The sequence below is a fragment of the Grampus griseus genome (assembly GCF_964374135.1).
Source record: "Grampus griseus genome assembly, chromosome: 5".
NCBI classification, from domain to species: Eukaryota; Metazoa; Chordata; class Mammalia; order Artiodactyla; family Delphinidae; genus Grampus; species Grampus griseus.
In genome coordinates, this window is record NC_138998.1 from 88,132,722 (window position 1) to 88,146,159 (window position 13,438).

At 35.9% G+C, this 13,438-nt stretch overlaps 1 protein-coding gene across 1 annotated transcript in view; it reads left to right on the top strand.

The window, feature by feature from the left end:
• The window catches only part of MORC1 (MORC family CW-type zinc finger 1), a gene marked incomplete at its 3' end in the record, with an annotated part of 179,097 nt that overhangs the window by 124,179 nt on the left and 41,480 nt on the right, over nucleotides 1-13,438 (top strand). The window contains exons 18-20 of the mRNA XM_082655264.1: nucleotides 386-451; nucleotides 1,423-1,668; nucleotides 9,182-9,286. Coding sequence (XP_082511390.1) covers nucleotides 386-451; nucleotides 1,423-1,668; nucleotides 9,182-9,286 — 417 coding nt within the window. The remainder of the gene's footprint in view (nucleotides 1-385; nucleotides 452-1,422; nucleotides 1,669-9,181; nucleotides 9,287-13,438) is intronic.

Genomic DNA, 13,438 nt, shown 5'->3' on the forward strand with positions numbered 1-13,438 from the left:
AGCTCAGGCCCAGAACTTTGAACTATACAGAGCTGTTGCTGAAGGTCAAGATTTATTCCAGATGCTGGGACCTACAAGTGGAGACAAAGGGTCTCCAGAGAGGGGAGATGAGGGCTGTGGAGACAGTGTTTAATACAGTGGCCCCTTGTATTGCTTTTAAGACATTTGATCTATAATACTTCATTGGATTGTCTTGTATTGTCCAGTCGCTACCAGTCAGACATCATTGCTCTATGTCTAAACTGAAAGGGACTCCTTAGTAATGATTGGTGAGAGTATGTGATCTTGGCGCTTCTTTAAGAAATGAAGAATATTGAATTATTTTAATATGTCAGTTGAAAGTTATTTTTACTTACATTTGTCTAATGATTTTTTTCCATAATAGCCTCAGTTTATACCAACAATTAGGATCCCTGAGTTCACTACCACCGGCCAAACTTCAGCACCTAAGGTGAGTAATTAAAGAGGGATTGAGCCGTTTGTAACATTTCCCATATGAAGGATAAGACTTATCAAGGGCTAAATGTCATCATGGTTTAATAGGTTCAGAAAGTGAAGCTGTGTTACATATTTTTTCACTGTCATCATTTTTTTCTTATTAGAGTAATACATGTTTATTAGGAAAAACTCAGAAAATAAAATATAAATAAGAAATTTAAATCACCTATTGTTTTACTGCCTGGAGACATTGACCATTTTAAATATTTTAATGTATTTATAATTGTATCTTTTCAGTATATCCTTTCCAATATATTTCAAGATATATTTCATAGAAAAATATATATTTGTGTATTATATAAAATTATACATTTAAAATCAGAGAGAGTGTGTGTTTGTCCTTGGATATATATTTGCCTAGAAATATGTTGTGTATGTAATTTCTACATTGTTTCTTGTTTCTGCTAAATGTCATATATTCCTCAAATGTCTGTTATTATCTAAAATTTAAAATTTTTCAAACCTTTAGAGTTATACCAATCACACACAAAAAATTATGGAAAACTCTTTATAATTTTGTTTCTTCACATTTCTTAACAGGCAAATGGTGGGATTGATAAACCCCAGCCAAAACTTCAGATGAATAGATTACTGACCTATATGCACCAGGGATCCAAAAGCAAGAAAGTCTTTGTTGGGGAGGAAGTCAGGAAGCACAGTGTATTCTCAATTTGCATCCTCAAAATCAGAAAGTTTCTTGACTCAGCTGAGCTCTGCTAAATCAAATTCTGAATGAGCCATTACAGCTGTATACATTTGCCAATGTATTTGCAACATACATTTGCCAAAATTCTAAGCTTCTGATTTTTAAAATTTTTATTAGAAATAAATATCATCTAATGTCATAAGATTATAAGGGAAATGGTAATTAATTATAAATAAGCCAGCTGCCAAAAATTAAAAGCATGTTCTTTGTTATTTAAGGGAAATACGAAAATTCAGAGAATCAGGCCTTCCGGTGATGACTTGATGCATGAGTCTCTTTCATCCTTTGAGCTTTCGGTCAACCATAGAGACTGGAAAAGTAACACAGGAGAGGCGGATTCCGGTGTAGAGCATGTTTCAGAGACTAAAATTACGAAGAAGCCTATGCAGAAGAAAGTGAAACCTCAACAGTGGAGACATCCAGCCGCCCTGCTGGAAAATGTCAAACTAGCTGAGAGATCCCAGGTGTTTTCTTTTTTTCTTCTCTTATTCACAAAATGTATAGTAATTCACTTTTCCAGGAATAGCATTCTGTAAGGGTTTTGCTTCATTTTCACATTTTTAAAGCACTCTAATTATAGCATACACATTGTAATCTGAGTTTCCTGGACAAGGTTCCAATTTCTTTTTTTTTTCTATATTCTCTCTTTTGGAGCAAAAGTCAGGTTGCTAATATCAGCACCGAAGGGCCCCTAAAGAACACCTCTGTGGGATAAAGATTTTAATCTGTATTTAAGAGAGAAATATTTGTATAGGATAAACCTGTAATCTTGAGGATTTTGCATTCAGTGCTTTATAGCAAAAATGCTTAGCCAAATTTTACATAAGTAGTTATCCCTGTAGTCAGAGTTCTGGAAAAATGAGATGTGATGTTGATAATAGAACTAAGTGCTGAGCTTGATTTTAAAGAATGTACCACCCTAGAATTTCCACGTATCTAAGTGAGTTTGTTTCTTTTAAAAGGAATCATTACACTTTTATTCTTACAAGGTTACACTTATTTAATTCCTCTTTGAAAATCTGCCCTCAGATTCAGTATATAACAGTAACAACACTTACAACTGAGTGGGCATTTACCCTGTGCCAGATTCAGTGTTAAATGACTACAGATATTATCTCACTACCTTTTAAAAAATCTTTTATAAGCCAAAATTTATTGCCTAGTTTATCTGCCTTCTTAATCAAATTTGACTTCTAATGTCTTTTGACTGTTTCCAAAAATTAAATTCACCCTTAAAGGGTGAATATGGGGCACATGGAAAATATTCAAATGAGTTACCATAGGTTCTGAAAGCAAGAAACTAATTTGATTAGCAAATATCCACTGAGCCCTGTGTAAGATACTGTGTTAAGCATGGTGGGAGACAAGATTTCAGGCGTGGTTCTTTCAGAAGGAATTATTCTGAATAATAGTTACATTACAGAAATATCTCACACATTTGTGAGATATCTTTGGAAAATGGTATGGATTCTTGAAAATCTTTAGTGATGGAGACTCATTACCTCCTAAGGCAGCCTTTCTCATTTCATTTTTGGGTAGCTCATTCTCTTAAAATATTTGAAATCCAGTTCCCTATAATTTTGAAACTTTGGCCCTAAGTCTTTTCTTGAGACTATAGAAGAAGCTAAGCTGAATCTGTCTACAATCTTCAGAATTTTACTTCAAATTATGTATCCTATTTGAATGTAAAAATTCATCTGTTCAGCAGATACTCAACTTCTGCTATGTCTAAAAAACTTCATGCTTATAGTATAAAAAGTAGTTGCTATTACTTTATAGTTATATCTCCTTTAACCCCTGATTTCCATTCATTAGCTGTGGAATTTCAAGATTTGGGATTTGTAGGCCTATTTTGTGGGTGAATTGCATGCTCCAAAAACAACGTACAAGTGATCGCAAAGTTGAAGTGAGCCCAGGTGTTAGAATAACACATTTTAGACTTTAAATATGGAGATTCACATAGGTATATGTGAATCTATATATCTATATGTATATATATATAAAATCATCTATTATGTGCCATTCAGTATGCCAGCCAGCTACAGGGGATTCAACTATGAGCAAAATCACATATGGTCCCAAGCCCCCACTGAACTTATAGTCTAGTGATGGAGACAGACAATCCAATGATTATACAGACAAATGTGAACTGCTACTGTGGTAATTTTTATGAAATAGTAGCATGAATCCTTGTAATAGGAGATTTGACTCTGAGAGGACAGAGAAGTCTTCCCTGAAAAAGCAATGACATATAACTTTTAGGATAGAATTCCAGCTAAGTGGGTAAGAGGGGAGGAAGAGCATTTCCAATCAATGCAAACATCATTTGCTAATGAGGGAACATGTAATACAAAGTAACTTAAGAAGACAACTAAGCTATGGTGGGGCAGAGAGGGAAAAGGGGGCTGTGGTGTGATCAGAACCATGCAAGCCTATAGGCTTTGATAAGTGGTTTTGTATTTATCCTGAAAGCAATGGGAAACTACTGAAGGGTTTTAAGCAGGGAAGTGGTGTGATCTTATCTTCCTTTAGAAAAGATTGCTTTGGTTGAGTATGAAAGATGGATTAGTAGAGAGCAGAGTGAATGTGGGCAGAGCAGTTAAAAGGCTATTGCAATGGCCCTGTGGGGAAATAACGGTGTGGGTGAGGGTGATCCTGTGGAGTGAAGAGGAGTGGATACTTTGTTCCTTGTGTGTTTGCCTTGAGGAGGGAGCACTGACCTGTTTGTTGAGATATTGGGTGTAGATGGTCAGAGAAGCTGAATTCTGTTGAGAGGCTAACTCAACCAGGCAAAGGCCTAAAAAGTCCATTGACTTAATGACTTAGTGGTAATAGGGATGATCACAGGAAGAATTTTATTGTTGTTGGACTAGAGAGAATAGAAACCAGATTAGAATGGATTGATTAGCAAGTGGAAGGTAAAGAAATGAAGACATGTTGTATGTCAACTCTTGGGAAGATAAGTTTACCTCAGAAGATAGTCTATACTAAGAAAATCTGGAAGTGAAGTGGATAGATCAGAAGACTGTGAAATTTTTGATAAGAACTTGAAAAATGAATTTAGTCAGGTTTAAACTGCAATTCAAAAGGCTTTTGATTACTTGAGGATTATTTGCAGTACATTCTAATCTCCTATCCAGTTAACACAACAATAGGCATTACCACTTCCATACAGAGGAAGTACAGGAAGTGTGATTAATTTTGATATTAGCCTAAGTAGATGGAATTAGGAAGACAGGCTAAACACTCCAACTAAATCTTATTATGTGTTCCAAAAGCTTGATAAAAATGGCTCTGGAATTAGCCAGTGTTTAACCTTATATATACCACAATTCAGCTCTCTTAATACAGGTAATTAATTAATTGTTCTTCCTAGAGAATTGTTTTATCACATACTTGAATTTCTCAGAAGATTCCACTTTTTTTATACTAATCCCCCCCCACCATTTCCTGAAGATGGGGCTCCCAACAAAAACAATGTATTTGTTTCCTACATCTGCAACTTTTAATTCCTTTGAATTTTCCCTTAGTTTCCTTGATTAATTCATTTCACTCAACAAATGTTTATTAAGCATTTACTCTGGGCTGGGTGCTGTGGACTCAGAGATAAATAAGACAGGTTTTGCCCTCAAGAAGTTGAGTCTACCTCTAGCCATTCCAATCAAAGGAGACCTTTCCCTGTATCATAAGTTTTTCATTCCAGTGGTTTCTCACCTTTTCAAGTATGAAGAAACACTTTTCAATATCAAAAAGTGACTGCATTTAGGTCTTTAATCCATTTGAGTTTATCTTTGTATATGCTGTTAGAGAACATGCTAATTTCATTCCTTTACACGTAGCTGTCCAGTTTTCCCAGCACCACTCATTGAAGAGACTGTCTTTTCTCTATTGTATATTCTTGCCTCCTTTGTCGGTAATTGACCATAAATGCATGGGTTTATTTCTGGGCTTTCTATCCTGTTGCATTGATCTATGTGTCTGTTCTTGTGCCAGTACCATACTGTTTTGATTACTGTAGCTTTGTAGTACAGTCTGGAGTCAGGGAGCATGATTCCTCTAGCCTCTTTGTTCTTTCTCAAGATTGTTTTGGCTATTTGGGGTCTTTTGTGTTTCCATACAAATTAAAACATTTTTTGTTCCAATTCTGTGAAAATGCCATTGGTAATTTGATAGGGATTGCACTGAATCTGTAGATTGCCTTGGGTAGTATGATCATTTTAACAGTATTGATTCTTCCAATCCAAGAACATGATATATCTTTCCATTTGTTTGTGTCACCTTCAGTTTCTTTCATCAGTGTCTAATAGTTTACAGAGTACAGACCTTTTGCCTGCTTAGGTATGTTTATTCCTAGGTATTTTATTCTTTTTGATGTGACAATAAGTTGGATTGTTTCCTTAATTTCTCTTTTTGATATTTCATTGTTAGTATATAGAAATGCAGCAGATTACTGTATATTAATTTTGTATCCTGCAACTTTACCAAATTCATTGATGAGCTCTAGTCATTTTCTGGTGGTGTCTTTAGGATTTTCTCTATATAGTATCATGCCATCTGCAAACAGTGAGTTTTACTTCTTCCTTTCCAATTTGGATTCCTTTTATTTCTTTTTCTTCTCTGATTGCTGTGGCTAGGACTTCCAAAACTATGTTGAATAAAAATGGTGAGAGTGGGCACCCTTGTCTTGTTCCTGATCTAAGAGGAAATGCTTTCAGGTTTTCACCATTGAGTAGGATGTTACCTGTGGGTCTGTCATATTTGGCCTTTATTATGTTGATGTATGTTCCCTCTATGTCCACTTTCTGGAGAGTTTTTATCATAAATGGATGTTGAATTTTATCCAAAGCTTTTCCTGCATCTATTGAGATGATCATATGGTTTTGAGTTTTCAATTTGTTAATGTGGGGTGTATCACATTGATTGATTTGCAGATATTGAAAATTCTTGCATCTCTGGGATAAATCCCAGTTGATCATGGTGTATGATCCCTTTAATTTATTGTTGGATTCAGTTTGCTAGTATTTTGTTGAGAATTTTTGCATCTATGTTCATCAGCGATATGGAACTGTAATTTTGTTTTGTGAGATCTTTGGTTTTGGTGTCAGAGTGATGCTGACCTCATAGAATGAGTTTGGAAGTGTTCCTTCCTCTGTAATTTTTTGTAATAGTTTCTAAAGATAGGTGTTAACTCTTCTTTAAATGTTCGATAGAATTCACCTGTGAAGCCATCTGTTCCTGGACTTTTGTTTGCTGGGAGTTTTTTAAATTACTGATTCAATTTCAGTACTGATAATTGGTCTGTTCATATTTTCTATTTCTTCCTGGTTCAGTCTTGGGAGATTGTACCTTTCTAAGAATTTGTCCATTTTTTCTAGGTTGTTCATTTTAATGGTATATAGTTGTTCATAGTAGTCTCATAATCCTTTGTATTTCTGTGGTGTCCATTTATTTTCTCCTTTTTCATTTCAGATTTTTTTGATTTGTGCCCTCTCCCTTTTTTTCTTGATGAGTCTGGCTAAAGGTTTATCAATTTTGTTTATCTTTTCAAAGAACCAGCTTTTAGTTTCATTTATCTTTTCTATTTTTTTTTCTTTTAGTCTCTATTTCATTTATTTCTGCTCTGATCTTTATGATTTCTTTTCTTCTATTAAACTTGGGTTGGTTTGTTCTTCTTTCTCTAGTTCCCTGAGGTGGAAAGTCAGGTTATTTGAGATTTACCTTTCCTGAGGTAAGCTTGTATTGCTATAAACTTCCCTCCTAGAGCTGCTTTTTCTGTGTCCCATAGGTTTTGGATCATTGTGTTTTTGTTTTCATTTATCTCTAGGTATTTTTTGATTTCTCCAGTGATCCACTAGCCGTTTAGTAGCATATTGTTTAGCCTCCACGTGTTTCTGTTTTTTGCAGTTTTTTCCTTGTAATTGATAATAAAATAAACTCAAAATGATTAAAGACCTAAATGTAAGACCGGATACTATAAAAATCCTAGAGGAAAACATAGGCAGAACACTCTTTGACATAATCACAGCAATATTTTTTTTGATCTGTCCCCTATAGTAATGGAAACAAAAGCAAAAATAAATAAATGGAACCTAATTAAACTTAAAAGCTTTTGCACAGCAAAGGAAACAGTAAACAAAATGAAGGGACAGCCTACAGAATGGGAGAAAATATTTGCAAATGATTCAACCAACAAGGGATTAATCTCCAAAATATAAAAGCAGCTTATACAGCTCAATATCAAAAAAAACAAACAACCCGGTCAAAAAATGGCAGAAGATCTAACTACTGTATACATTTCTCCACAGTAGACATACAGAAAGCCAACAGGTACATGAAAAGATGCTCAATATCACTAAACATTAGGGAAATGCAAATCAAAACCATAATGAGATATCACCTTACACCTGTCAGAATGGCTGTCATCAAAAAACCCACAAATAACAAATATTGGTGAGAAAAGGGAATGCTTGTACACTGTTGGTGGGAATGTAAATTGCATTCACTGTGGAAAACAGTATGGAGGTTTCTCAAAAAACTAAAAATAGAACTACCCCATGACCCAGCAGTTCCACTCCTGGATATATATTTGAAAAAACCAAAACACTACTTTGAAAAGATACAAGCCACCCCAATGTTCATAGCAGCATTATTGACAATTGCCAAGATATGGAAGCAACCTAAGTGTCCATCAACAGATGAATGGCTAAAGAGGAGGTGGTTCATATATATACAATGGAATACTACTCCACCATAAAAAAGAATGAAATGTTGCCATTTGCAGCAACATGAATGGACTTTGAGGGCATTATGCTATGAGAAATAAGGCAGACAGAGAAAGACAAATACTGTATGATATCACTTATATGTGGAATCAAACAATACAACAAACTAGTGAGTATATCAAAAAAGAAGCAGACTCACAGATATAGAGAACAAGCTAGTGGTTATCAGTGGGGAAAGGGAAAGGGGGGCAATATAGGTGTAGGGAATTAAGAGGTACAAACCACTAATGTATAAAATAAGCTACAAGGATATATTGTACAATACTGGGAATATAGCCAATATTTTATAAAATGTATGTTGAAACTGTCAAAAAAATTTTTTTAAATGACTGCAGACATCTCACATGATACTAGGCATATTCAGTATCTACTGATTGAGAACAATATAATAGGGACTTCCCTGGTGGCACAGTGGTTAAGAATCTGCCTGCCAATGCAGGGGACACGGGTTCAAGCCCTGGTCCAGGAAGATCCCACATGCTGTGGAGCAACTAAGCCCATGCACCACAACTACTGAGCCTGAGCTCTAGAGCCTGCGAGCCACAACTACTGAGCCTGTGTGCCACAACTACTGAAGCCCATGCGCCTAGAGCCTGTGCTCTGCAACAAGAGAAGCCACTGCAATGAGAAGCCTGCACACTGCAATGAAGAGTAGCCCCTGCTCACTGCAACTAGAGAAAGCCTGCTCACAGCAATGAAGACCCAACGCAGTCAAAAATAAATAAATAAAATAAATAAATTTATTTAAAAAATAATAAAAGAAAGCCATCATAGATATTTTGAAATGAATATATATCTTATTTCCCCCAGCGACATCCGCATAAATTTTAAGAACAACGTATATATCCATATGAGACATTATATATTCAGTATATAGACAGTAATTCATGCAGATTCTTTGCAAAATACTACAAGCCCTTTGATTCACCATTGAGCACTATAATCTACACCACACATTTCATACTTAACTTGCATTATAATATTATGTCGTTGTTGTTTTCTATTATTTAGCCTTCACATGTGAATATCTAAGTCATACTTCTTGAAGGCAAAGATCAAAAAATGAGTTTCCTCTGTTTATCCTACAGAAGTCAGCAGTTACTAGAGGCTGAAGAAGGAAAGAGTGAAGGTAGTTTAATGTGCACCACTGATTGCTACTAATCCTTGTATATTTTTTGTTAATACCTTGCTATAGGCCTCTTCCTGGGAAATGAAGAGGAAGCAGAGACAAAACCCTGTGCAGGAATGTAAGGCTCTGATTGAAGTTGAAACCAGCAACAGCAATTTGGATATAATCCAGGTGAGATAAACTTTACTGACTAAATGACACCTTGAAATTTATTCACATCCATAAAGATGAGAGGAATCCAAGAAGCATTTCACATTAGTGCCTCAAGTAACTGAAACGTTTAATTGAATAACCTAGTTTTTAGGTGAAGAAACAAGACTCAGAAAGTTTGTTGCTTGCCTAAAGCTACAGAAACTAGTAAAAATACAACTGGGACTTATACCTCCTGACCACTAGTTCATAATGCTTTTCATTTTAGTTATCAGGGTGAGAAAGCTTTAATATTATGTTAATGTGTGTGCGTGTGTATATATAAAACTGAAAGTTCATCTCAAAACCTGCATGCCCAAGTCCAAAGCCTCTGAAACTTTCTGTAATTCACAGTGTGGATTCTCACCAGAGAGTATAATTGTAATCTGACTTAAATTAGGCCACTGCCATAAGTCCTGGTAAGAGAAGTCTTTTCAAGAAATATGGATATACTTTCCATTTACTTCTGTAGATTGTGTACCCCTGATTCTAACTTGGTAGTCAATTTCAAAGACCTACATATCTGGACTACTGTACCCTAGACCCCAGCAGAGTTGCCTTCCCTCACTGAACCAAGTGTAAAAGCCCTTAGCGTATAGGAAGAATCGACTCAAGGAATATGAGTAACACTTCATCTGTGAAGCCATGTTAAAGACACTGTCCATTATGTTATAGAGAGCCCTTTGTGTTATAATAAAAAGGTTCATTTGAATGTTTAAATTTAATATCAGGAAAAAATCAATTTCATATTTTCTTTTATCGGAATATGAATTTTATGACTCACTGTATTTCTCTTTATACCTCAGTTGCCAAGAAGCTTATAACTAAATTTCAATTGAAATAAGAATAACTATAGTTGCCATGATTGTTGTTATTTTCCGACATAATAATATAAGTGAGAGTATTCAGAAAAAGGCCTGTGTCATTATACATGTCTTAAGGTAAATTACCTCAAAATGCTATTTAGGATTGTGGATTAAGTTTCAATTATAAATGAGCCAATGAGGAGCATAATGTCTTCTGACTTTAGCCTAATTTATGTGCTCTTCAGCAAAACAATATTGTCACAAGGCACATGATATAACAGTAATGGAGGTTTTATTTTTAAAAGTTTTCATTATGGAACATTTCAGACATAGCACAGTCAACCTGAATGTGCCCATTTCCCAGCTCCAACAATTATCAACTCATGGCTGGTCTTGTTTCATCTGTATCCTCTCCCTCCCTTGCCACCCTCATTACTCCCAACCATCATATCATTTCATCCATCATTATAATTGGTTTAAGAAGGTATCTGAAGCGATGTTGAAAAGCTCTAGGAGTGATTTGTGAATGAGAATTTATTGACAGTTAAATCCAGGATGTGAAGAAAGTGAGCACCAACATGTTTCCAAAAGGAAAAGCGTCAAACTTTAATCAGAGGCCAGAAGACTACAACTGGTGTTGTCAATAACTCAACCTCTTTACCTCTTTGAAGCCAAATGTGATATAACTGTACCTGTGAATATTACTAGTCACGACCTGCTTTGCAGAATCTTCAAAGTCTTTGTGTGTTTTTCATGTAGCCATTGCTTTGTCACCTCCCTAAGCTTTGCATGCAGCTTTTAGCAAGTGCTTTTTCACAAATTAGGTATGACATTTATACTAAATTTTTTGCTGTCTCTTTATGTCATATTTCTCAGGTTCTTATGTTACTTGTGTGAATGTGTGTGGTGTGATTTATTTGTGTCCTATGATCCTGACAGGAAGTCTGTTTTCAAATTCATCGTATCTGATTAATTTGGATAAATACTGTACATTATCCAGTAATGCCCATTAATTTTTCTGTTTGGCTGCGGTTGCAGCAGTTCAAGTAGGAAATAATTGCTTCTGAACGCTTGTCTGCCTGGACTTCTTAAACTCAGAAATTAAAAAAAGATTGTTCTTAACCCCTGGGCTCCTCCCCAGTTATCGTCTAACTGTGGTGCTTGTGTTGTGTATGTGTGTGTGCATGTGCTTTAATTCTGACCCTGCGCCTGTCAAATTTAAAGAAGGAGGGTATGCAGGGCTGCAAGAGGTTATCACTTAAGGAAGAGCAATTGGCTACCCACCACCTGCTGCAATTAGGTGCTTTTTATTATTTTGGTGAATCTACTGCAGCCCAGGATCTTATTTTCAGATGTAATAGGCTCCAAAATATATGTTCAGTTCCACAAACAAAGTCCGTCTCACAGGAATGACTTCACATTATCCAAACTCCCAAGACTGTCATATTATATCATAACGGCAGTTTAGTCATTTAAAATATAAATCCAGCCTCAGTCCACTTGGAAGTTACATTCTGACTTTCATCGTGTATTCTTTCCCCTTATACCAGTCTGCATGGGTTGGCCAGTTACAGTCTGATGGTGCTGGTGAGCTATGTGCCTGAATATTTAAAGGGCTTCCAGCTAAGACAGCCCACTGTGTCCATCTCCCTGCATGGGATCACAGGGTTGATGTTACCAATTGCAACTGTAACATTAAAAGGGCACTGGCCCAGCACCCTCATCCCGTGCCTCCCTGTGCTCTTCTGAGTGTGTTTTTTTTCACATTATATGGAGAACATCTCTATTCCGGTCAGCACGTTCTTACTTCTGTGTATTGTTAATGTCTGTCAGTCTGCCTTTGGAAAGGATTTTTTTTCATATTAGGGCATTTCATTTCCCTCTCTTCCAAGTTGCAGGCACATGTCACTCTGGCTCTTGTACCAACAGTTGTGCAATTTCAAGTGAAATGATAAGAGTATTGATTACTTTTCAGATTTATATTGAATCTGACCACTGCTGATTATTTCAGCTATATGTCGTATAATCTCCAAGATCACCTCATCTGCGGTGGCTCAGGGTTATAACAGTTTGATCTGTTTTCCTAACTTCTTCCTCCTCCTACTCCCCTTAATCCTTTTTTATTGGGGGGGTGTCAGATTTTATTACAATAATAAAATTGAATTTTTATTCTAATTGAGCTTCTCTTCAAAAATCAGTTAGGGTTTTACTTTATTTTTATTTTTTAAACATCTTTATTGGAGTATAATTGCTTTACAATAGTGTGTTAGATTCTACTGTATAACAAAGTGAATCAGATATACATATACATATATCCCCATGTCTCTTCCCTCTTGTGTCTCCCTCCCTCCCACCCTCCCTATCCCACCCCTCTGGGTGGTTACAAAGCACCGAGCTGACCTCCCTGTGCTATGTGGCTGCTTCCCACTAGCTATCTATTTTACATTTGAAAAATACTACAAATAACTCAATAACTACAAATAACTCAACTTCATTTCTTTTGATGGCTGAGTAATATTCCATTGTGCCACATCTTCTTTATCCATTCATCTGTTGAGGGACAATTAGGTTGCTTCCATGTCCTGGCTATTGTAAATAGAGCTGCAATGAACATATTGGTACATGACTCTTTTTGAATTATGCTTTTCTCAGGGTACATGCCCAGTAGTGGGATTGCTGGGTCATATGGTAATTCTATTTGTAGTTTTTTAAGGAACCTCCATACTGTTCTCCATAGTGGCTATACCAATTTACATTCCCACCAACAGTGCAAGAGTGTTCCCTTTACTCCTCATCCTCTCCAGCATTTATTGTTTCTAGATTTTTTAATGATGGCCGTTCAGACCAGAGTGAGGTGATACCTCATTGTGGTTTTGATTTGCATTCTCTAATGATTAATGATGTTGAGCATTCTTTCATGCAATTGTTGGCAGTCTGTATATCTTCTTTGCAGAAATGTCTATTTAGGTCTTCTGCCCATTTTTGGATTGGGTTGTTTGTTTTTTTGTTATTGAGCTGCATGAGCTGCTTGTAAATTTTGGAGATTAATCCTTTGTCAGTTGCTTCATTTGCAAATATTTTCTCCCATTCTGAGGGTGGTCTTTTGGTCTTGTTTATGGTTTCCTTTGCTGTGCAAAAGCTTTGAAATTTCAGTAGGTCCCATTTGTTTATTTTTGTTTTTATTTCCATTTCTCGAGGAGGTGGGTCAAAAAGGATCTTGCTGTGATTTATGTCATAGAGTGTTCTGCCTACGTTTTCCTCTAAGAGTTTCATAGTGTCTGGCCTTACATTTAGGTCTTTAATCCATTTTGAGTTTATTTTTGTGTAT